This window comes from Centrocercus urophasianus, unplaced genomic scaffold (genome assembly GCF_019232065.1).
Source record: "Centrocercus urophasianus isolate 14NV4802_14NV808 unplaced genomic scaffold, USGS_Curo_1.0 seq_28, whole genome shotgun sequence".
In the NCBI taxonomy this organism is placed as follows: domain Eukaryota; kingdom Metazoa; phylum Chordata; class Aves; order Galliformes; family Phasianidae; genus Centrocercus; species Centrocercus urophasianus.
The window spans coordinates 3242830-3267899 of record NW_024884844.1 but is presented as its reverse complement, the minus strand read 5'-3'; the positions used below and the strand labels follow the sequence as shown (position 1 = coordinate 3267899).

The following is a 25070-nucleotide window of genomic DNA, read 5'->3' as shown; positions in this document are numbered from 1 at the left end:
CGGGGGAGGGGGACGGCAGCAGGTGAGGGGGTGGCCGCGCAGCCCGGGGAAGGAGGGAGGGGGAGCGGGGCCGGAGGTGCGAGGGGAGCCGGGAGCTGGGGGAGGCGGCGCCGCGCTGCCCCGGGGCCCCGCGGCGCTTCAGAGGGGCATCCCCGGGCGCCGCCGCTCGTGGTCCATCGCTCGCTTCGGCAGGGTCCGGGCGGGCCGCGGAGAGAGCTCTTTAGTCCGGCGTCATTGAGGGGGGTCAGGGAGATAACCGAAGCAGATTTATATACAATCCAATTTATAGCCTGGAAGGAGGAGGGGGGGTGGGGGGGAGAGATGCCACTTGTACCCCCCCGCCCACTCCGCCCCCGCAAGACAACAATCCACAGGCCGTGGGTGCGGGTCTCTGAGCCGCTCCGCCGCGCTCCGCTCGCTCCTTCCTTCAGCGCCCGCCGCTTCCCGACGCGCCGCCAAAGTTGACGCGGAGCACGGCCGGGGCGGGGGCCGCGGGCGGCGGGTGCGTGGCCGACGGCTCCACGGTGCCGAGGCGTCTCCCCGCGACGGCGGAATCGGGAGATCCGCTCGGAGGCTCCGGAGGATGCGGCGGTCCCCGCGCGGTTCTGCAGCGCTGCGCGGCCGCTCCGCGGGGACTCAGCGCGGTGCCGGCGGTCCCGGGAGTGCTGCGTGGATCCACTCGGTCAGCCCGGCGCTGCGGCTCGCTGCCTTGCTCGCTCTTTTTAAGCAATATCTCCCTTGTTGGTGGTTTGGGTTTTTATTATTATTATTATTATTATTATTATTATTATTATTATTATAAGTATTATTTTTTGTTGTTGTTGTTGTTGCCGCCGCCGCCGCCGCTGCTCCAGTTAATCTGTCTCTCCCTCTCTCCCTCCTCTCTCTCTCTCCGCGTCTGTTTGATCTCCGCTCGCCGTGCGCCGGCTCCAACGCCGCGTTTTGTTTTGGTTTGGTTGGGGCTTTTTTTAACGCGTCTGATGTTCCCTCGCGGCTCCGCAGTGGAAGGGCTCGGGGAAGCGCCTCGCTCCTCGCTTATCGGCCGCGCGTCTCCTCCTGCTAATTCCCACCCCCCCCCTGCAAAATCACGACATTGTGGCACTTTCTACTGAAACTTTTATACAGGAGTTAAAACCACGTGGGAACTCCAACCTATAACAGAGCCGCCGTGGGTTCCTCACTATTTGGAAGATTAAGTTTTTTGCCCCCCGGGCTATTACAGTAACTTCCTTATGCGGAGCTATTAACTGCGCTGTTCCTTTAACTCCCCCCGTTCCTCCCGGTTCCCGCACACACCCACCGCACCGCACCGCGCCGCAAGGTCCGACCCCGGCCGGGAATTGGGTGCCCCCCCCGGGCTGTTCCTTTGCCTTTTAAGCACTCGAAAGGAGAAGGCATTAGAAAGTTTACCGCCGGGTTGGTTTTGCGACGGGGCGGGTGCGAGCGTGTGTTCGGTGCAGCGGGACGGGGGCTCTCCTGGGCAGCGCGGTGCTGTGAGGGGGACATAACGGGACCCCGAGCCCTGCGAGCTTGTTTCCCTTTGCGGGTAAGCCTCGAGGGCGGGGTAAGGCTCCGCTTCCCATCCGGCTACCCCATAGCCAAGCCCGAGGGAGGGCGGGCGGGCCCCCAGCGGTCGGGGCGAGCCGGCCAGGTGCACGCAGCCTCCGCCCCGCCGAGCTGCGGGTGCACCCCGGGGCCGCGCGGTGCCGCACCGCCGCGGGCATGGCCGGGCCGAGGGCGCCCCCGCGGGGCCGCGTCGGGAAGCGGCGGGGCGGGGGGCAGCGGGGCGGGCGGGTGGAGGCAGCGCGGGGCCGTCGTAACCGCCGCGGAGCCCAGCGCTGGCTTCGCAAAGGGCAGGAGCGCGTTTACAAGAAGCCGCCGCTTTTTTAAGAAGGAAAATAAAACTTGGGCAGTGTGTCTGTGTGCGCTGCACAAGCTGCTGTCACCTGTCACTAATAGAAGCCACCAGGGGCGTAAAGAGGGTCAGTGAGGGATCAGCTAAAGGCAGAATCGCTATCCCCGTACCACCACCGATCTTTTCTCCTGCTTTGAGGAGAAACAAACAGCGCCGTGGAGCACCATCGCATCGCAATCCCGGTCTGATCACAGTGATATTAAGGGCAGCGTAGCACACCTACACTGCATAAGGGGCTCAGAATTAGCGCTTGCATTTCGTGCCTCCTGCTAACAGGTTGTGAATGGAAAGCCCAGAATGTAAAAAAAGAAATAATGCTAAAAATCCAATCACTCGGACATCCTGTAAGCTAATAAGAGCACGTGAAGGCGGCAGGCTTAGTGCTTCACAGTAATTAATTTGACAGCAAAGAGCTAACAAGAAAACAACAGCAGAGCAGTGGTGAGTGGTGCGTAGAGGTCACTGTCACATGAAAGCTGAGGGTAAACATGGCCATTTTGGCCCTTCCCTGCTGCTGTTGCTTTGCCTTTTTTCCTCCTCTTTCAGCAAACTACGGGCTTTTTGCATATTCAGACCTTGGGAAGATGCATCCTCTCCAGCAGCTGCCAACAAATGAACGCACTGATTAATCTCCCCTTACTGACAGTGCGCTCAGGGTTCACTCTGAGGTTCCCTCCCAAGCGATGAAGGCAGCAGGGTTGGCTCTGTGCTTCGCTCAGAGAGCACGGCTTGGTGATGGAGCCATAGCACTCTGTTCATTTTCAGCCCTCAGCTCTCAGTTCTATCCCCTGGGCACAGACCTGTTGCTGGCACACCGCAGCTGAAGGAGCAGCACGGAGGTGGTAGCTTCGCACCCCCCCACCTCCCCCCCCCGTCCTCTGTTTGCTCTGAGCTCATCTGCGTGAGGCTCTGCGTTCACACGCACCTCTCTAACCGGCTGCTCACCATCTGACTCAGGGTCACGCGTCTCCATGAGTTAAATGCAGGGGAAGCCAGGAAGGGAAGGGCCGGGATGTGTGCCGAGCGGGCAGTGCGAGGTGCTGTGCGAGGTGCAGCACTGAGGGCATTTCCTGCAGAAATGTCCAGTCTACTGGACTGGAAATCTGATGCTCATTAAAGCTGCTGGTGTAAGGAGATGGGGATGCATGCCGTGCCTCAGCCTGTGCAAAGCAGTGTGCTCCAATGCATCGCACTGCTCCAGTTCTTCCCACAGCCCTTTGCTGTCTTCCCAGGCCAGACAGTGCAGATGCTGCTCTGGGGGCAGGTCTGCATCCCCCGGACCAGAAGGATGCTCTGAAGCAGAGGACGTGGCCACGGCATAGGGCAGCTCCCACCCAGGGTGTATCTTCACAACGCATGGCCAAGGCTCTGGTCCCCACTATGATTGCTCCAGCACCTTTTGTGCTCTTAAACCAGCAGCAACATCTCTTAGGTAACCTTCCTAATCCCTCTGAGGAAGGATTTTCTTTACCGATGGCTGAACTGCCTAAAGCTTCTCATATATAAGAGGCCTGGTTTGCACTATGAACATTTGCCCTTTGATACCAGCAGACACAAGTTCTACTACCACAGGCATCTTTTTCTGCAAGCGTTTCCTCAAAATAACATAGGCTATACTGGCAAAAGCACTTTTTCTGCTCTTCTAGCTGTATCTACATGGGGGAGGTTGGGCATAGTGGAGCGCAATCTGTTTGAAATGGCACTTCAGAAAAGCACTGCTCTCCTGCAGGAGTTCAAGGGTAGACATTGGATCATGCACTGCTGCTCCACATGTGGAAGAGCTCTGTGCAGGGTGGCCGCTGTCATCATGCTTTAACTGCAGAGAGATGTGGTTACAGGGCTGTGAGGGCAGCGCTCTGTGTGAGATTTCTATTCATCCCTTCTTTCGCTTCTTAAGAAAGTGATTCCTCACTACCCATAAATGGATCAGGGAATCATTAAGGTTGGAAAGAACCACTAAGATCACCAAGTCCAACCATCAGCCCATCTCCACCATGCTCACTAACTACATCCCTCAATGCCACATCTACACAGTTCTTGAACACCTCTACGGATGTGACTGACCCCAGTACTGACTCCTGGGAAGCACCAGTAGTGACCAGTCACCAGCTGGATTTAACCCCAATCTAAAAATGCTTTTAAAACAACTGCAAAAAACCACTGGAAGTTTCAGAAGCACCTTAGATTTGTGGAAGGAGAAGGCCTATTGGAAGTCACATAGGTAAATGTCATTCTGAAAGGATTGGGATGTTTTCTGAACTGGCGAGGCAGACCCAACTCATGAGAAAAAAAACAGCAAGAGGTTCCCTGGCTTCCCTGCACTCCTTTAAGAACAAACATGTCTGGAAGAGCAGCCAATGCAGCCCAGCCCAGGTGTCAGGCAAGAAGGGAGACATGGAGGTCAGAGGGCGGACAGGACTCCACGGGACCCGACAGTCCCGTCCCATCCCATCCCATCCCATCCCATCCCATCCCATCCCACTGCCCGGCCCCTTACCTGTGGTGTCGCAGGGCAGCGTCCCGACCTCTTCTCCACCCCTCGTGAAGGTTTGGATCCACACTGCTGCCCCAGGACACAAAGCGCAGATCCTTGTCCCAGAGCACAAGGCAGTGCCTTTCAGCAAAACGATGGCTTTGGTGTCCAAAGAAGGACCAAAGACCATCAGGTGGATACCCCTGGCATTCAGATTGTATCCACAGCTCTAGGATGGCCCAAGAGCACTCCTGTTTTCCTCACACGCTTTGTCCTCAGCAGCCCAAAGCTGTACTCTTATAGCCAAGCAGTGACTTCCTCTGAAGTTGCTTGTATTGACCTAAATAGGTTGGGGCGGGTGAGGACACACAGACGAGATGAAAAAGCCATGCTGGTTGCCCAACAAAGAAGTGTCTGCTTTGTGGTGAGCGCTTTTAACATATAAGCACTTTTAACATATTGTTAAAGAACACGATTTTCATGTTTAAGTTCACACCAAAAGCCTTGCAAAGGAGCAAAGACAGAGAAAATAAAATCTGCATTTAAGTGGTAAACAAAACAGTTAAAACTTCTCATAATGCGAGCGCCGCACACCGAGGCGATGCATTTCAAAGGCGACCGCTGTATTTCATCCGTGCACCCAGCTGTGGTACGTGGAGCAGATGAGGGACGTGAGTACCAGGAAAGAGTTGTGCTAACATTGGCTGTCCTGAGAAAAGCAGGGCACGGGGATGGGATGGAGAGGCTTCACACTGATTTTAAATAGAGTTCAGAAGCAAAAGATGCCTGGCATTTTGCAGTGCTGTGGGAGATGGAGTACAGCAGCTCAGCTGCCTAGTGGACCATTGGTGGCACCTGGCGAGCACCAAGCACAATTTGAAGGAAGCCAGAAGCCCTGCGCTCAGGCTGATTTCCTTCTCCACGCTCCTTTTTCACAAGCCCTACACTGAAGATTCATTCAACCTTTGTTAAGTAGCTTTAAAACCAAGCAGCGTACAAGAATGCACCCTATTCAGAGTGAGGCTTACTGCATGGCCACAGTACCGACTGTCAAAAGTCATTTTCAGTCTCTTCACACTTGCCAGAATTTGTTTTCTGTGTGCTCTTTGCTGCACCAAACCCAAACATACCCATACAGTGTGGCTATTCAGTGGGCATGGTGGGGATGGGCTGCTGGTTGGACTGGGTGACCTTGGTGGTCTTTTCCACTCTTCGTGATTCTATGATTCTCTAGCATTTGCTTTCATGATGCTGAGAGGCATAGCTTAGGGATGGAGCTTGGTAGGTCAGGCTGATGGTTGGACTCGATCATCCAGAAGGCCTTCTCCAACCTTCACATGTCTGTGATTCTTCTAGAACGCCTTGAAATTAAAGACCACAGCTCTGGCTGCCGCTCTCAGACCACTGAGATGTTCCTCAAAGATGCTGTAAGAACACGGGAGCTTTCCAACCCCACCATTTACAAGCAAGTTTTGTTCTGCTGCCTCCCTTACCCCTGTCTCCTCAGCAACGCCTTTTGCCATTTCTGAGCAACATTTATTGCTGTGGTTTCGGTCCTGGTGCAACGCTATTAAGAATAAATCACAGTATGTTGAAATATTACTATTAAATACACTATACAAGGGTAAGACGACAAAGAGCTGCTCTGAAGACTGCAAGAACAGAAGTACATGGATCACATTAAGCAGAAACTGGCCTGCAAGAGACATAGATACTGAGACATTAGGGGTGGTGCAAAGAAGGAACAGGAAGGTGTCTTGTTTTAGGGTTTTTTCTGCTTAAAAGATGAGAGAGAAGGCCTAGGGGAGGGGAATGCATGAAAAAGAAAAGGATGAGCCTTTTTTTTTTTTTTTTTTTTTTTTTGGCTACTCCAGGTGGGGTTTTCCTCTGTTTAAATGCTGAAGGACAGAAAGATTTTAAATTAAAATCTTAATAAATATAGCCCTGAGGCTAGTAACATTATTACAAGCAAGATGATTACAGCAACCAAGCCACAAAAGAAATATATATATATTTATTTATTTGAAGCATAATAAGCCTCAATATTTAGCTGGGAGAAAGCTAGGCAGCTAACTGACTTCCAAACTAGAGAACTCTGCATTCTGCTGCGCTGAAAGGATAAACCAACACTATACATACTTTGCAGGGCTTGGTTTCTCTCCTGTGCAGGATAGCATGATTACTGCTTCTATTTAAATACATACATATCTCTATATAAAATGTGATGTATATATATGAATCACAATGGCTCAGATCACGTGTGTGAAGGCTGGCAAGAGAGATGCCCAAGTTTGTAATCTGTAACAAGAGATATGGAGATCATTCAGTACCTTCCCTGTGAAAGAGCTTCCCAGGCCCTCAAGCTTGTTCCGGTGAACAAGGCGTGTTCTCCTTCAGATAGGTCTCCTCTGAGCCGATTCTAGGCTGACAACAAGATTCCACAGTTTGTTTGTGTGTTGGTTTTTTGTTTGTTTTAATTACAGGAATATTTTAATAAAGGATACGGGGATGCAAAGGAAAGGATACAAGCTGATAAAGATGATTAAATCATAGAGCAACTGTGGAGTGGGTCATGAAGTGTTATAATCCCCAACTCCCCTCTGCTTTCTGCCTCAATGTGTTAATGCATCACACTTTAGTACAGTGACACTTTCAGCCCTAGGTGGAAATTCACACATGATGAAGAGGTGGAGGAGGATTTCCAGATGGTCAGACCTCGGGGAGTGTGAAAAGGTGGGGGGAGGAAGGGAGAAACTGCTGAAGGAAATCGGACTTTGGTCACATCAGTAATTTCCAGCTGAAAATGGAATATTAAACAACAACAACAAAAAAAACCCCACAAAACAATACAACCAATGATCCCACACCAGAGCCAGATGCACTCAGGTTTGGATGTTGTGCATAACAGCTCCTCACCGCTGCTGGTCATGAAAGATCCCTTGAAACCACTGCCTTGTTTGTGGGCAACAGTGAAAGGTGCGAGCTTCATTTTCTAGGCTAGGTTTCAATGAGGGTACCACAGCATCCCAACATGGACCCAATTAGTCTTTTCATTCTCCCCAGCTTCTCTGTACTAGAGACAAGTGGTACTTGCTCTGAGTCACACAAGCTCAGCAGAGATGCATTTGGCTGCTGCGTGTCCTCCAGGGCCCCCTTCTGCAGGCCCACAGCTCCAGGAGCAGCAGAGGGCACCGAGACAGCAAATGCAAAGCATACAGCTCAAGGGTCACCGTGACAGCCCAGAACAGGTCCTGCTCTCTTCTGGGAGAGCATAACACAGCAGCTGCTGTCACACAGCGGGACTGCTCTAGGAAGACCTCATTTACTGCAGCCTTTTGGGGAAAATAGGAAAACAGTCATAGAGCATAGTTCAAGGTCTGCACCTCCTGGATAAGAGATGCTAGCATTGTGTGAGGAATTAGCACTGGGTGGTACCCTGCACAGCCACAGCTTCTCTCAGCTGTCAGGGAACCTTTAAGGTGGCTTATTTTGGCAACTTACTTTGGCCAACATTGTGCGCCCTTGGTGTTTAAAGAGGTCCCCTTAAGATGGCATAAAAAGGAAACAGGAGGTAGGACAGCTCTAACCCCATTTTTTAAAGGCTCTCCTTCACCTCTGAGGTGTTCCTGAATCAGAACACTTCTTCTACCACAAACTGGATGCTGAAGATGCCAGCGGCATGCAGCCATGATGGCAAGCACTATTTTATTCAATAGCACCAGCATGAACACATCTCCTGGATGGTAACAAATTAAATGGACTGAAGACCGGGGGATGACTTGGAGAAATGTCACAAAAAATGAGGTGGCTGCACAATATTTGCACTTTGAGGAAGTGTTTGTTGAATGTCCACTCCCTGACACTCCCAGTAGAAACCACATCGTGCACAGAGGTCAGGAACACAGAAGAGAAAACAGAAGTGCTTTGCCCGCATTCAACACCTGTAAAATCTGTGCTCTTAAATAAGAGGAGTGTTCAGACTTAGTTAATTGAATTTATAGGTCAAAATCAGGGATGTTACAGCAAAAGATGAAGGAACATCAAGCACCTAGTGTAGTGGTGATTCCCATGAGGATATATCTGGGATGCTGAGGTGCCCATTCCATGCTTCAGCAGCAGACCTGCAGCCTCTGTGTCTCAGAAGCTCAGGATGGATGCTACAGGCTTTAAGCATCTTGTCATGACTGAATGAGCAGCTCTGACTCTTTTCCCTGATGGACTCAACACAGCAGGTGCTTTCAGCCTGCCTACCTTCCAGATCAGGTGTTCAAAATCACAGCAGTAAATATAATTTTTCTTCCTTTTTTTTTTTTTTTTTTTTTCCTAGAAGAGCTCAAGGTGGGTGGAGAGTACAGCAGGCTATTTTTGATCATACCTTCATTTAGTCAGGAGTCCAATATCTCATGGAGGGGGGGGTTCAGTCTCCCTCCTCTGCCTAACAGGAGTCCAGGAAGGAGCAGGTCATGAGGTGGTATGGAGACAGGGGTACTCAGAACCCCCTGCTGGGTCAGTGCAGGCACCAAGGGCACACAGTGTCCCCAGCAGTGCTCCAGGCAGGCTGCTGCAACAGGCACGAGGCCAGGCCTCAGGCTTTCTAGCCCATCAGCCAAAACATCTGCTAATACCTCATCCTCAAAGGAGGGGGAAGCAGGATGTTCCCCTGGTGAGCACACTGCCAGGAGATATGTACTGACTTCCCCTGGGAGCAAGGAATAGAGCCATGTGAAATCCCCTGTGCTTGGCCCTCACCTCTTGAGCAAGGAGCACGGTATACACGGAACAGGGCAGCATTGACAACCCCCCTGCTTTTCTCTGACAAGAATGGATTCATGCTCTGTTCCTGGAGAAAAGCCAGAAGCTGAAACTGTGATGCTCAAGAGATGCTCAGCCCTTCAGCAAGTAGGTTTAAGAGGCTGCACCCCCCCAGCACCTGCTACAGCAGCAAGGCTGCCTTAGTGGGTACCATGGCTGCCAAGTCAGGTCTGACAAAAGAGGCAGAGATTTGGCATTTGTGGTGGCTGTTGAGAATAGGCACTGCAGTACCCCACAGACTCCCAAGTCCATTAAGTTTGCCTCCTTAACATTGCAAGGCAGTGCGTTCCCTCTCATCAAACCGTCTCTGCAGTTGCCATGCTAACAGCCCCCAAAGCAAGAGTAGGTACAGCTGCCCCAGAGTCTAAATTACTGCATAATACACAACATGCAGACTGCTTTGAGCATTACAGCAGACCAGGAATCACCTGCTCAAGGACTACATGTTGGTCGCTGGTGGTCTTCCCCATCTCTAACATGGCACCAATCTGCAGGATTGTTACTGTAGGCAAACTGCTCCCACCATTACCTAGATAATTTTAAGGCTGAATTTGTTCTGTTTTACAGTAGCTATTAAAATAAACAGATGTAAGGTTGGAATGTAGAGCATACATTCAACTATGTATTAAGGATTGACAGTAAACAAGTGATTGACAGTTTACAGAGATCGTTCTTGCAGCAAAAGTACAATAGCTGAAGAATCAGCAGTAGAAGCAGAGTATTTGCTTGTAGTGGAATGGCAGCTATGAACCAACATAGAACAAGAAAGTAATAATCAGGTCCTCTTTTTTTCTGCTCTCTGAAAGGGTAGGGAGGGTTTCCACACCAGACACAGTCCCAGAGCAAAGCTGCCACCTCCTTCAGGCCTCCAGCTCAGGCCTCTCATGCAACTGACACAGCCCTGAATTGCCCTAGCAACAGGAGAATATTCCTTATAGAAGTGCCTCAACTTCTGAGGAAAAGCCACTGCTCAGAGATTTAATTCTGACAGCCAAAACTGGAAGAAACAAAATGGAGCAGAGGCCTGGTAGCTAATTGCAAGTTACAAGCTTTGGCTTCTCACAATTACCAAGGTTGGAAGTCATCCACCTACCACCAGTACACTAAACCACATCTCTTTGTACAATCTCATGCAGCCCAAAGAGGCAGTGTGAAGAACAAGACAACCTGGTGCACAACAAGGACAACTCTATCAAATTTCTAAGTTCAAGATAGTCCCTCACATATATGTTTAACACAAAGTCCTAGTCAGACTTCCTAAAAAAAGTAAAACAAAGTGTGCACCTTTTCATCACAGACCTAGTGTTCAAATGCTCCAAGACTATTTAATACCTTGTACTTCACTGGATTTGTGTCTCATGCTGAAAACTGTTCCCTCTGGAGCGTATTTCCCTTTTTCTTTCCAAAAAAGAACAAAAGATAAGTTTTAACTTGGTGTTGATGCAATATTCACCCCACCCAGAACAGTGTAACCAACTTTGAAAGCTCATGTAAAAAACATGAAGAGTAATTTTTTACTTAGCTCTTGTTATGAACAATTCAGAGATAAGAAACAAGGCAAGACACGTCTCAGCTGCAAGTGTGAACATGATCTCAACACTGCAACATTTTCCTTGCCCAGCTAGAGATGGGTTGGCAGCATGAGGTAAATGAAGGTAGGTTACAGGTGACAAGAAGGTAAAAAGCCTGTTATTAAGCTAGGTGTAAGCAGTCCTGAAGCTTCATTAGGGCCAGGGAACTCAACCCTGGACATTGCACCTTCTTGATTTTCTCTGAAAATTAACATTAAACAAATGCTGTAAAGTTGAAGCTAAGTTGGAGAGGATTCAGATGCATCTCTCCCTGCTCTCTGACTAGGCAGTGGCTGGGAAGAGGTGTCATGGACACATATCAAATTCTTTTCTTTAGCAGGGAAGCAAATTCCTATTCACCACCAGTTTCCCCAAAGTGCAGAGGGCACATCATCTGCTGTCCTCCAACCACAGCTGCAGATGATGAGGGAACTGCAGAACTGCAGCACATTAAGAGGTGCACTTGAGCACTGACCTATTTTTGTTCATCTACCACGGGAGAGACATGTGGAAACATTGTGGTTTGATGCGTTTGATTAAAAATATGCTAATGAATAAAGAAAATTAAGTGTATCCCTTGGGCTCCTGGCACGCTGCCAAGGCAAGCACTGGGACCACCAACAGGGGGTCCTTATGCTTCACCTTTTGCAAGCCTTCAGCTTCCAAGTGCAAAGGATGATGACCCAGCAGAAACAGGGCTTAAAGTTAAGCATTGTGTGTCCTGCCTCCAGTTCTCTCCAAATGCCACAATATTTGGAAGATTTATGCCCCAGGTGCTGGAATCAGCAAGTGTAAGAACATCTTTGTTTGCACTGAAAAAAAAAAAAATACTTCTGCCATCACTGCTTGCAGAAAGCAAGCTTGCAGACATGAAGCAAGTGCACTCAAAAGGCTTGGAAACAAAAGACCATGAAAGAGAACTCCAAGTTCATTTTCTAAAGCACCTCATTATTTTTAAACCAAGTGTAGTTTTGGAGGCCTGACTGCTGGTTTTCAGACTCCTGAGGAAAAGCTGCAAGCACGGCCTTCATTCCCACACAGGAGAACCTCTGCCTGCCCTCCTCTCTCTGTGCTGCTCAGGGAAGGGGGAAACTATAAAAGCAAACTCAGCTGGTCACAGTGTTACCCTCTTCTCCACAAGCATTTGCTGTGCTACCATCATCACTCACATGGATTTACTCAAGGTATCCTATAAGAACACTGTAATCTGGCAGCAGGGACAGGCAGATCACCTGCTCTGCTACTGCTCCTCAGGTAGGAAACTACTCTGAAGTCTGAGGTGTCTGGCCCTCCCAGCATTAGTAATCCTTCCATGGGTAGTTCTTCCTAAAAATCTGAGTCACTCTCCATCATACTGCAGCCATCAGAGCTGGAACTGGGCAGCTGGCAGTGCTTGGGAAACAAGTGTCCACAGTCTGGTGGCACTGCTCAGCAACTAGTTAGAGCAGTCACCAGCAGCAAAAGAAAAGGAAAGAAGGGCTCATGTCTAGCTAAGCTACCTCAACCCAAGTAGAATCAGGAAGATTTGAAAGTAAAGATTAACTTCCATGGACAAAAAATAAGCATCTCTATAAAGAAATAAAATTTGGGGCCCAGGAAAGGAATAGGTTCTCCCCCACAGCCCTGCCTAGGGTGGTAGCTAGAACTGCTAGATTTAAAACCACTTACTCCACCCTGCAGGCATCTGTTCAGCAACGGAGCAGGTCTTGGTTTTCGTAACTCCACCTCCCAGCAGGAAGCAAAGTTTAAACTTCAGAATGCTTCCATTCTGCACAAGGATCCTTTTGTCACATTTACATCTGACTTAAATCATTTATCTCGGGTTTTCTTCAATGCTGCTAGAACTGAAGAGCCAAACACCTGGAAGTGAAAGTGCAGGCTGTCTTCGGCGGTGTTGCAATGACGGTTTTCATTTAGAAGCAAGAATTTGGTTATTTTTAAAGATAATTACTCCTTCCCCCAGTCCATAGTTGTTTTCCTTGTTTACATGTATAGCAGTGTAATGGCATCATTTTGTGGGATGGGTAATCATGTTACAGAGCACTCTGAGACCACAGGTTGAGAAATGCTCATCTAAACAGCAAGTTCAGTTTATTGTATTTGTTTTCCTTTCAAATAAAAAACAGCATTATTAAGCAGTAGGGAGTTACTTTCCTTGTCTCTCCGTGCTGCATGTACATACAGGTTTGTCCTTAAATTTGAGTATTCGGCCTATGAAGCCAGCATGCATAAAGCCTCTGATATCCTGAACACTAGACCTTAAAAAACAAATCCTATAAACCCTGATTATATCAAAAACACAATCCTGCCTCAAAGCCAAATAACAAAGCTTATTGAAGGTAACTTGCTGTAAACTCTGAAAATTAATCAACCTTATCTGGAAGGCAACTGCAAAGCACATGGTCTCAGTCATACCTCTGCATCTTACCTCCAACCCCTTAGGAATCACAAGGCTTAGGGAGCTGCCAGTACCGCCCCCTTAGAACCCATTCCCACAGCAGACACTGAGTTTGCAGTTGGGAAGGGAAACTGGGGAACATGAGAATAAGTATTTTTATCTTGATATTCCCACCTCCAAAACTGAGGCTTTATACCAAGAAGAAAGAAATACCATCTTCACTTGACCACAGACACAAAGAGCTTTGTCAAGTACTGCACAGTCCTCTGGAACAACAACTATTCTCTGGCATACAAATTACTACTCAGTGAGCAGAGCATACTAACACTGGCAGTGCAAACAAGCTTAATGCTATTGAAATCACAAAGCCACTGTCCCTTCGAGAAACTGGATGTTCTGTTGCATACTAGAACACTTAGACAAGAGTTGGCTCTTCCATTTGCATGCAAAAGGAAAGCTTTAACTTAGAGCAAGGCCTCCTACTGTTCAAGAAAATAATAGCAGAGCAAGGAGAAGATTCTAGTTCACAGGGATTTCTACATATAATTCCGTAGCAGATAAATAGCAGCTACATATACACTCATCTGAGCATGCTGAACAGCCCTCTCCATGGTAGAGCTGCTAACTCTGAAAGCCACAAGATGGAGCCAACAGTTCTCAGGAAGAGGTTGCCTGTGCCACCCGAGCAGGTGGAGCGCTTAGCACACAGAAGAAACCACACCAGATAAGTGTTCTGATCAAGGCAGAGCACAGGCAGCCTGCCTTCAACCTTTGTGCTTATGTATGTGCAGACACTCACCAGTTTCACATTGCTTTAACTTGAGGAAGGCCACCTTCTTACGAGCACCTTGAGTGCCAACCTGACAGGGCTTGTTCTGGGCTTAGCGCACAGCGAGGCAGCAGCATCCTGCCTCCTATGATTCTTCATGTTACCCCTTTCTCTGCTAAAAAGTATTTTAGAAATAGAGTTAATTGGAAAGGAGAGCTACATAAAACCACATCAATCCAAAACACAGGGCAAACACTACACAAGCACAATATTAGCAAGATTATGTAAACAGCTGTAATCCTTGTCCAGAAGTCAAAAGGAATGTTCTACTTCCAACTTATAGAGCCATGTCAGAGAGTGCACTCATCAGCAGATTTACTGTAAAACCCTTTCAGCATTAAGTGGCATGACAGCACAGTGAGTCTGGCCCAGACCATCCTGTCTACAAGGCATCTCAGCTTAAGTTTGTTCATTACAAACCAACACAATAGCTTCACACTCAGACTTGGCACCAGCTCTTCTGCACAACACTGCTTATTTTGTTATTTGCTCATCAAGATCAATCAAGTAAGGTGAAAAAACTGTTTAGACAGTTGATGCAAGCTGTCTGATCTAGTCAGGTTGCAGAAAGGGAGCTATGGAAGTGAACAAACCATTGCAGCAGCTGAGTTCTGAAACATACATAAGCTATTTCACCAACGCTTACGTGAGAATCTTCAGTCACTTCTTCCTTCCCTCCTTCCTCACAGCCTGTAATATAGCCATGCTGCAACTTTGATTCAAAAACACTAGTTCCAGAAACTGAAAGTCAGTGGTTGTTTGGTTCAAGAATTTAGGAATCAAACTTACAAATACTGTAAAAATCAATAACAAACAAGTGTGGTGCCTGTTTTTCTTTTTATTATCAATGGTAATAAAAATCATTGTATTAGCACAATAATGGAGTGATCTCTTTTATAAACATTGGAAGTGTTTGTGCACATTAGAGACAAAGCTTTGAAGCTATGTAAGAAAAAAGTTGGCAACGCACATGATTTCAAAGCAGTCTTATTAAATCTTGCCATCACAATCACTTCCTCTTTGCTAAACCTCTCCCTTGGTGTTAGAGATAACACCTTCCCCTCCTAAGAGGAACACCTGCCATTCCTATGAAGTGTGGAGACCACAGTGAAAATCAGTTTTTTCTGTTGTTCTTCCTTCATTCTCCCATCTATGAAGTTAACAGGAGGTGAATATAGCAACATATGCTTATAGCAATTAAAGAGAAGCTTCTGTCTACATAAGATTTGCTTAAAGTGAGATGAATTGATGAACGGCATCATCTTTTTGAAGAATTGATAGACCTGTCAGCCTCAAGCACAGGTTTAACACTTTGGAAAGTTTAAAAAAAATATTCATGGTGAGCATTTACTTCATTCCTCCCCCACTGCATTCCAAACAGCAGCTTCGTGCCTTAGACCTAAAGTATTAGCCAGATAGATTTCAACAGGGACTTTGGGTAGGTACTAAAGTCTTGCTAAAGTTTAATACCCAGTAAATGCGTGTACATCTTTCCTCACCAAGCCAAAGGTTTGCCAAGAAACTGCAGTAAAGGAGCTTTGGTCTATATATAACACATGGTATGATGTCACTGTGGATGTTCTTCATGGTGTGTACTCTCATCTAGAGACAGCCTTTCTAATCAGGAAAACTCAGCTTTCACATTCCTGAGTTTAACCTGCTTTTTGAAGTTGCACTTCATAGTGACTTAGCCTCTGTTTGAATGGGAGGCTTGTCTCATACACGTTTACCCATATCTGAAGACTGGAACACTTCAATACCCACAGCTACACCAAATACAAGAAATTACACACCGCAGCAAACAGTGCCCTAACTTTATGTCAAGCCATTATGCAAGAAAAACCCTTGGCTGTGTGCTTGCATTTAGGCAAGCAAGTCTTGCATGACCTCCAGCCTCAAATATCCAGTTACTTGCCTTCAGCCAATTTCAAGGAAGATTCAAGGCAGATTACACTGATGAAGTGAAAACTTAGCTTTTAATTACCTAACATGCAAAGGCTACTAGAAGGTATCAGCTTCAGTGCCTTAAATTGCCTCAGCTAGGCAGCAAGGCTAGCCGGCAGCTATACACACAGAGCTTTTCCTGAAGACCTCCTTGTTCCATATACCTGATCTGTAAATATTTGTTTAGATTAGAAGCCAAAAGATACCTTTGTTCTGTTCACAGGAAACCCCCGAATCCAAAGGAAGCATTTCTTTGCCACTCCACATTCATTCCAGTCAACCCACCTCATAACTGATGTCCACTGAAACACACCTGGAAGTAATTCAGGAACCCACACAAGGGCAATGCACTTTTATAAGAACATGCATTCAGGCACATCCACCATACAAGGTGGAGACAGCAGGATTGCAGTTCAGGGGAACAGTTTTCATTGACTTCCTGGTGCAAGTCAAAGCTTGCTGCCTGCCGTTACAAAGCAGTCAGAGTAGCCACTCTGTTTACCATGTTTTCAGCTGTATCTGGAAAGTTAAATTGAAGCTTTTCAGAAGCACAGAAAAGGATACTGAAAAGCTGCTGAATTTAGCCGTTAGGCCTAGCACTTCTGGTAAGAATGACAAGACCAGAGCACTGAAGAAATGCAGTACCAAGCCATGAAACAGCAAGCAGCTTCTTCCAAGCAAGTCCACCTCAGCACTAGGGCTTTATCTGTTGAGACAAAGTGATCTGATTGAAACCAGCACACACAGTAAAAACACCAGTGGGAGAGTGACTGTTCTGAACAGAAGTTCATCTGTCCTATCCAAATACCGTCACGTATGTTATGATTAGAGAGGTCAAAGGTCAAAGCATGAAAGTCACTTGAGCTAACAGTTGAGGCACTCACTGTTAGCTGTGCTGAGTTCACTATTCATATAGCAAGGAAAGCTTATTCAGTTTTGTGACTCACATTTTACAATCGGCCTCAGAGGGGCTTGACCTAGGTAAGCTTGTAATGTGAACTCAGCCATTGTTTATCCTTTAGGTTAATTAAGGACTTAACCTTTAGGTCTCAACTAAAGCCAAACCTAAGTGAGTGGTCTGCCTCCAGAAGTGGACATTCATGTGCGGTAGATACAGCATACACACAAAAATGGAATCTAAGTTCAAGAGGAAGTTTTGTTAGAAGCTTTGACAGCTTTAAGCGTCCCACTGGGTGTTTAGGCTTCAGACACAGGTGGTACAGTTCATGCAGTTCTATAAGCCATCAGGCTCCCAGCCTCTGCCTCAAAAGCTACCCTCAGTTGGCTTCGTTATACCAATTAATTAAATTATTCAAAGAATTATTTCCAGACTTCCAGAACATTAACAGAAAACGAACTAAACTTGACATGAAGATTACAGCACCTTTTATTTAGTACAGTTTCCCCAGCCCAATGAGTTGCCTGACAAGTTAAACTAGTTATGGAAGACAATGAGCATGATAAATCCCTGTAAAACCTCAGACCAACAGAGGTTCTGATATCTAATGTTTTTTCTCCCCGAAGTTCAGAGGTGGAATGCACAAGAGCAATCTAGTACACGTTAAAAATGTTTTTCATCCTCAAATCACAATACTAAGTACTGAACAGTATTTGCTACTCCTTCACCTCAAGAAACGGTATTTGTTAATTTAGTGCTGCAGTGCGCTTCACTGAACAACCACATAGCATCACCATCATCCCACCAATAGTGCTTTAAGCATCTGGTTAAAAAGCAAGGTACAGTCACTACTTCAAGTCTGTCTACTCCTTTGAAATATCCATAATTCATTGAGAGACTCCACAAACAGAAGAGACAGTTACATTCTACAACAGCAACAGAAGTATTTTTTTTTTGGCAACCACACTTAGTTTAAACTGCATCAGAAAACAGTTCAGTGAGCTGACAAGACCTGCTGAGTACTGACTTCTCTTCCATTTCTAGGCTGGTTTTTGTTGCTTAAAACATGACCACCATTGCATAACTGACAGCAAAACTCAACATGCATCTCCATGTGCTAGGTTGCTATGCATCAGAAACAGTACATATAAAATTAACAGTGAGTAACAGACATGGCAACTGCTTAACTTCATTCACTTCTTGCAAATAAGACTCACTAGCCAATTAATCAGAGAGGTAGCATGTACGCCTCACCTATTCCAAGACATGATTGTGATGTGAGCCATCCTTACTCAGCTTTCATTTTCAGCAGGAAATGGATGCAGATGTTCCCACTTTTCCAACATATTACACATTCTCCAATATAAACAGAACTGATGAACACTGATTTTCACTGTTCCAGTACCAGGAAGGGGATGAATGACCAATGCAGAATGAGCATAACAGCCACAATACATGGAAGAAATCCAGGACAGCACTTCTAGGAGACTGTGGCAACTATTCCTTCTGATGAAAAGCTTAGGCATTTTCTCATCCCATAACTCTAATTTAAGGATGAGAAGACAGAACATCAGGGAATGCCAATATTTAAGTATCTTTTCTGTATTACCTAAATAAGTCCAAATTGAGGCTTGATTCATGAATGCCATATTGACTGAACAGAACATGGAAGGAAGTTTGTTTCAAGTTGACTCAAGTGTCAGTTGCTATTTACATGGAGCGTAAGAAGGAAACCAGCAAATTTCAATCTAACAACTCAGTAACCACTAACAGAAGACAGAGAAACTCTGACTAGTTGTCATCCAGCTTTTCTGCAGTTTGCAACATTAATAAGAGCAACAGTGAAAAAACTGTTTGAACCTGAACAGCTGTGCTTGTTAAGGCCAGGAGAGGTTCAAGAAACATATTCTGAAACATTAAACCAGGAAGTTAATATAAAAGAACTTTGTATAACCAAATTGAGGTTTCAGAACTACAATCATTCTATAGTTTCTAGTTTTGAAAGACACTGGGAAGACAGAGATAATTCAGTTTAAGTAGGCATAGGTTTTGTTGGATACCAGAAATGGTTTCGAAGTTGTTTTCACATTTTGAAGGTATGATATGCAAAGCAAAAGATAAGGGAGTCAATACAGACTTCCTTTCATGAATCCAGCCCTATATCCTTAGTGGTATCTTATCCATGGCATTTGTAGATAGATATACACAGTCTCCAAGCATCACAGTAAGCAACATCTTTCTTTAAAGCTTTTCTTGTTCTTTCCACTCTTCTTGCCATTCTTGTCTTTGTTTTCAGACATTTTCTTTGCTCTGATTTCTCTCATTAAATCAAAGAATACCTAGAGGGGAAAAACAAAAAGATAAAACAAATTCTGGCACCTGAAAACAGATACAGACGACTGTATTGAGCACATAAGTGATGTAGCACAACAAAGTACCTAGCAGCAGAATAAAATCTGGACACCTACCCCAGCAACAAACTCAAGATTAGAATTATGGTACCTAAAGCAGTGGCAAGAAGCAAGACTATTCCATGACTCTATCATAACTTAAGTCATTCAACGGCTCTGTTTCAAGAGCTTTTTGTTGAATATTGCTCTTGCACAAAAGTAGCATTCAGAACTCAAGATAATATTTCACTGTGCTTAGCAAGCATCTCCCAGCAAATAACTCTCATTAACCAAAATATCTAGTTTGGTCCTTCCCATGGGGTTACAAGCACATATCCTGCTGCATAATATTCTGTCTGTTTTATAATTAAAAAGAGCTGCAGCATTCAGAGTAGCAGTATCAGGTACAGGAAGTCCTGCTGCATAGAAGATTCTCAGAAAGTCATTATTCTGATGCCTTCACACAAAATCCTAGATAACCTGACCCACGCAGGTCCTAGACACCACCAGATGGAATAGCTGTTTCACAGAGTTACTAGGAAAAAAAAAAATAAAAAAAAAATCAATATTATAAGACAACTTTGTTTAAGAAGCATAACTGTATGAGGGAAAACAGGGAACTATGCAGATCTGAGATACTTAGAAACAAGCCTCTTTTAAGTTGCGTGTAGCATAGGACAAGGAGCTGTGGCCTAAAGTTTGAACATAGGAAGTTCCACACAAAGATGCAGAAGAACATCTTTATGGTAAGGGTGACAGAGGACTGCAACAGGCTACCTAGATAGGATGTAGAGTCTCCTTCTATGGAAACATTCAAGACCCATGTAGACACCCACCTGTGTGGCCTATTGCAGGGATTCTGCTTTAGCAGGGGGTTGGATTCAATGATCTCTTGATGTCCCTTCCAACCCCTGCAATTCTGGGATTCTATATCATCTATGAAGAAAAGGTCTCAACTCAAGAGAGTTCCATACACTGCTTCAAATCAACACTATGATAAATAAGCTTCTACTAGGTAACTTATGGACCACTCACACCTCTGTTAGTGAGCTAATGGACTAAAAGATCAAGAAACTGTCTGTAACACCTTTGCCTTTAGAGCTTAACAAGCTACATACATCCTTTGGCCAAGGGAAAAAAGCACCTTACACTTTGTAATCTGAGAACAAATGCACATTTCACTCAACTACATCCCTTAGCTCTTAAGAGGGACCAACACTAAGCCTAGGGGCATCTTCTGAAGAATATGGAAGTAAAAGGGTACTCTCTTCAATAAACTGCTTAACTACACAAAGGGAGATTTGAAACTGTTGATTTCTCCTGCTGGGTGAATTTATTTCTCATTAGGAATACCCCATCAATATTTAGTCAAAGCAGCAGCAGAAACACTTTAAGAATGGTTGTCCTAGACCAGCACATGCAAATCGAAACAGGACAGGAACACCACAAGAAGAGTTTTTGGTCAATTCAGAATAATCTTGACAAGAATGCAAGAGTCAAGTTTTTAACATCAACCACGTTACACAGCTTTGCAAGGAAGGATGGAAACAGTTCAACTATAGCTAACAGGCTTTATTGAAAAGCTAGTTCAGGTACAAACAGTTAAAACAACACTGTTAACTTGTACTTGCCCAAGCTGTGTATTTACTTCAGCACACACATTCCATTAAGTTACTTCTTTTGATAACCTATGCTTTTGGAAGCCCAAACGTGGATTTGCTTTTGTTCCAGCAAGAGTCAAGAATTCACTCAGCTGTTAAGCAAGCAGTACCAGTTTAACTGTAGTAAAAACAGGTTATTTGTCTTACCTTATCTACATTTGCTCTAGTTTTGGCAGAGGTCTCTACATACTGTACACCCCACTCTTCTGCCTTACTTCTAGCCTCTTCTACAGGCACTTGTCGGCGCTCTTCCAAGTCAGATTTGTTTCCTACTACCAGTAAAGGTATTTTATCTTCTTCAGCCTTCACACGCAGAATCTGTTCCCTAATGCATTGGGTATTAAAAATAAGCACGTTAGTGATATTAACAAAAACTCCACTCTTAAGATGAATACATCAAGTGGTCTGCACACTACTAGCATTCTGCACACTACTTAAGTCAGTCCCCAAACAGCCAAATACAGCTGAAGTGGTTTCAAGTTTAACACCATGGGCTTCACACTAAGTAAAAGCTACATCTTCAGGAAGGCTATTTCACCATTTAGTTAGAAGTTTTGCTACCCTGGCTTTAGAAGAAAAGTAATGCAGCAGAAGAACAACTTAATAGGAGTTCACATCTGAATGCAAAAAAAGCACAAGTTTGCCAGATTTCAGCCTTGTGTTTAGTTACTACCCTCAATTTCAAGTCTTTACGCCATCTCAGTACAGGTCCAGGCAGCATCAAGACTTTGTCAAAGTAGTAGGTTAAGAACAGGGGAAGTAACTGGCAAAGATTATTTTTAACGGCTACATCAGTCATTATTTACTAGCTCAATACTACACTGAAGGGCTAGCAAGTCTTCCCCCTTCAAAGCCTTCTAAGAAAAAAAATTGATCAATATTAACCTTGCTATCATTTTCCCATTCAAGAAGGGCCTATCAGCACCCGAGAAAGGAGACTGTGAGCACAATGCTATATGCAAGTCTCAAAGCCTGTACTATTACTGGAATAAAACAGGTTGAAACTAGACTGACACATGCTGCTGTCCATCTAGACTTCTGGAAGTGTCATACCAGTATGCAGTTATTTTTAGGCTATCCATTTTCCCTTCTTCCTGAAAAAGTGTTTTCTTCAAACCACCAATTCTTACATCTCCTCTCAACTAAATACCCCATTTAACTTATTTCCATTTTGTTCAATTCAGAACCATTCAGAAAAAACATTCTCCATCTCAAGGCTTTCACATCCTTTTTGTTCACCTTCAAGATTAGCATTGCTTTTTCATTCCTCTGGATGTGCTGGAATATTCAACCAACACACTGTTAATCCACTTACAGAAGTCTAATAAGAAACATCAACAAGAAATATACCTCTACATCTTCTCATCTAAATCCTTAAGCCTTGGGTTTAACCTTATTTCAGTCAAGCATCTAAGCCAAGAGTCAGACTTGGTACTCCTAGAAGTACCTAGTTTTGTACCTGCTTGATTGGTATTGACTTTTCCCCTCCATCTTCCATTATAAAAAGTCTTTGGACTTACTTTCAGCCCAACACCACTTCAGCTATTTCATTCCTTTAACACTCCAAACGGAGCATACCAAACAAAACAGCTCCTGTTGTGTCCCTTGTGACTATCACCCTTTGTCTCGTATGTGACGAAACACTCTTAAGTAACTATGCAGTTCCCTATTACTGCTGGAATGGTAAAATAAATTAAGAACTTGGACAGAAATCCTAGAATGTGAAGGAAATGTTGTAGCTATTATAACATCCTGGAAATAACTGCCTGCCTTGCAAGGTAAGCAGAAGTTTAGAGTGCTGATTGTCTGTTAATCTTGTTTCAACAAAGCAAAGTGAAAACAAATCAGACTGATAAAGAGCAGACAGAACTCTTAAGGAATCTCTGGATTGTCTTCTACACTGAGGCAACAGCTATTAGCAAAAAAAAAAAAAAAAAAAAAAGCCAGAATATCTGTCCTGAAGAACCTGAATACATAAGCTCTAGGACCAGAACAGTTGGTCAAAACTCTTTTACAGTACAGAAGTAGTTTCTGTGCTCAGTTTGGAACTGATTTTTACATTAGAATTACTAATCCTGAGAACAAAAAACAGAAGCATTACCACCACTGTGCGTCTTTCTAGGAACATGTCTGCCTACAATAGTGCTGCTCAGCTGCCAACCCTCGCTTGGCACCAATCCATACCTGAGTGTGGAGGCTAATCCTTCCCTCCCTTAGAGCACCTGCTTCTAGCAGTAAGCAACAGTGTCTGAAACCTGGCCAAAAGGCAGACTTAACTCCAGAACTACTGCTCTCACATAAACTCCACATCCACAAAGACTGAAAACTGGCTTGAATACATAAATTCATAATACATAAATTGAATACATAATACATAAATTGAAAAAATAAATTCTAAGAGTCCGAGAATCTGTTATTTTAGTTACCAAGAACAAAATGGTTGTATTGTCACTTTCAAAGACCAAACAGTAACGGATAAAGGAGAAAGAGCTACAGCTTTTATGAAGAATTGTCAGAGTAGAATATAAACGAAACATATCCCCTTGCCTGTGGGAAGAATGCTTACCGAAATTCTGCAGTAGCTGTGAAGGATTCATGCTCTGTTATTGAGAAGACTAGAAGAAATCCTTCCCCACTGCGGAAATAGTTATCTCTGATTGCAGCATAATCCTCCTGTCCGGCTGTGTCCAGAATGTCTATTTGAACTTCTTCACCATCTAGAACTACTTTCTTTCTGTAACTGTCAGCTTTGGTAGGTTCATAGTCTTCTACAAACTGAAGATAGAAATTAGTGCTTAGAATTATTGTCAGAAGGCCTCACTATTTGCCTATATCCATTCTCTTCCACTTCAGTGACACTTAAATTCCTGAAAGCCTCATCATAATTCAGTCAGTTACTAAGTTCCACCACTTTTTTTTTTTTTTTCTATAAAAAGCAAGCTATTTAAGTACTTAATACATCAAAGAGCCAATCTGCCTACTCAAGAGAAACTGTCTTCCTAAATAAAATACTGTTCAGCAATTTCAGCACAATTTAAGGGACATAGTGTAAGCTACCAGCTCACGAACAGGTTGCATTATCTAGATCTCCCACCTCAAGAACAAAGCATTTCTGATTGTACTTCAGTCACAACTATCCATAGTTTCAACAAGCCCAGATGACAGCAGCCAGTCATTGAACACAAAAAGTTGCTCCATAATTATATGAGCATGTAGCTAAACACATTCAATACTGACCAAACACACAAAGCCACTGACAATTCCACTTGTAATTCTATGCTGACAGTACACACCCAGCATAGGCTCCTTAGTCTTAACAACTAACAGAAGGTTGTGCCATAAGCCTGATTAAGTTGACTGAGTTTCTCTATGAGCCATGCTAGAGGAGGTGTAGCAGAAAGTTCATGCTTTCAAGCTGGTATTGCCACTGATTTCCTTACACCAAACTCAAGCCAGCTGATGCACTGAGTTACCTCAGCATAGGTACCACAACAGTACCTATGGTCATCTCCCCTCAACAATGGGGCCTGTTCAGATACATCACTGCAGTATGTTTGGACAGCCTGCAAATAATGGCCAGTTTCTAAATTAGCAAATCATGAGTTCAATTATGTTAATCTGGACTGCCTGATCTAGCTTTCCATACATCAGTATGGAAGAACTCTAAGCACGCACACTGCTCCACGTGGTTGAGAGCAAGACAGAATGCTTACTTCTGACTTCAACCTTACCTGGCCTAAAACAAATGGCAACCAAATGAATTTCAATTTTAACAGGCTCTGCACACACTCAATCACTGGCACATTTTGAATCTTTCACTAGAAAGAATCAATCCCACCACTCTTGGCCAGAAGTGCTCCTACAGGGCACCTGTCAGATTCCTCTGGTATTCTTGGCCAGTCACTAGACCTTTTCCTACTTAGATGCAGTCCCTTTGCCCCCACCACAAGCATTTAGTAAGCTGTACCCATTCAGACTCCGAAAAGCTAAACCAAAGCTACTTACCTCATCATACATGAACTGGAGAGTGAGCGCAGATTTTCCTACACCTCCACTACCAACCATGATTACTTTATGGAGTGCCAAGGAACTCTGGTTCTTGCCCTTGCTGGCAGCCATTGTCCTGTCTGCAACCGCTGAAGTACCAGACAACCAATCAGACCTGCTGAAAGAAAAACA

The 25070-nt window shown here is 45.0% G+C and overlaps 1 protein-coding gene across 3 annotated transcripts in view; it reads right to left on the bottom strand.

The window, feature by feature from the left end:
- Positions 1-17311: 17311 nt before the first annotated feature.
- The window catches only part of RALB (RAS like proto-oncogene B), a 39988-nt gene continuing 32229 nt past the window's right edge, over positions 17312-25070 (bottom strand). For 2 of the 3 annotated variants that reach the window (XM_042827440.1, XM_042827438.1), the window contains exons 2-5: positions 24897-25053; positions 23458-23666; positions 21039-21216; positions 17312-19179 (exon numbers count right to left, since the gene is read on the bottom strand). In XM_042827440.1, coding sequence (XP_042683374.1) covers positions 19060-19179; positions 21039-21216; positions 23458-23666; positions 24897-25010 — 621 coding nt within the window. In that variant the 5' untranslated portion in view covers positions 25011-25053 and the 3' untranslated portion in view covers positions 17312-19059. Of the gene's footprint in view, positions 19180-21038; positions 21217-23457; positions 23667-24896; positions 25057-25070 lie in introns of all 3 variants that reach the window. The other variant, XM_042827439.1, reaches the window with a different exon arrangement.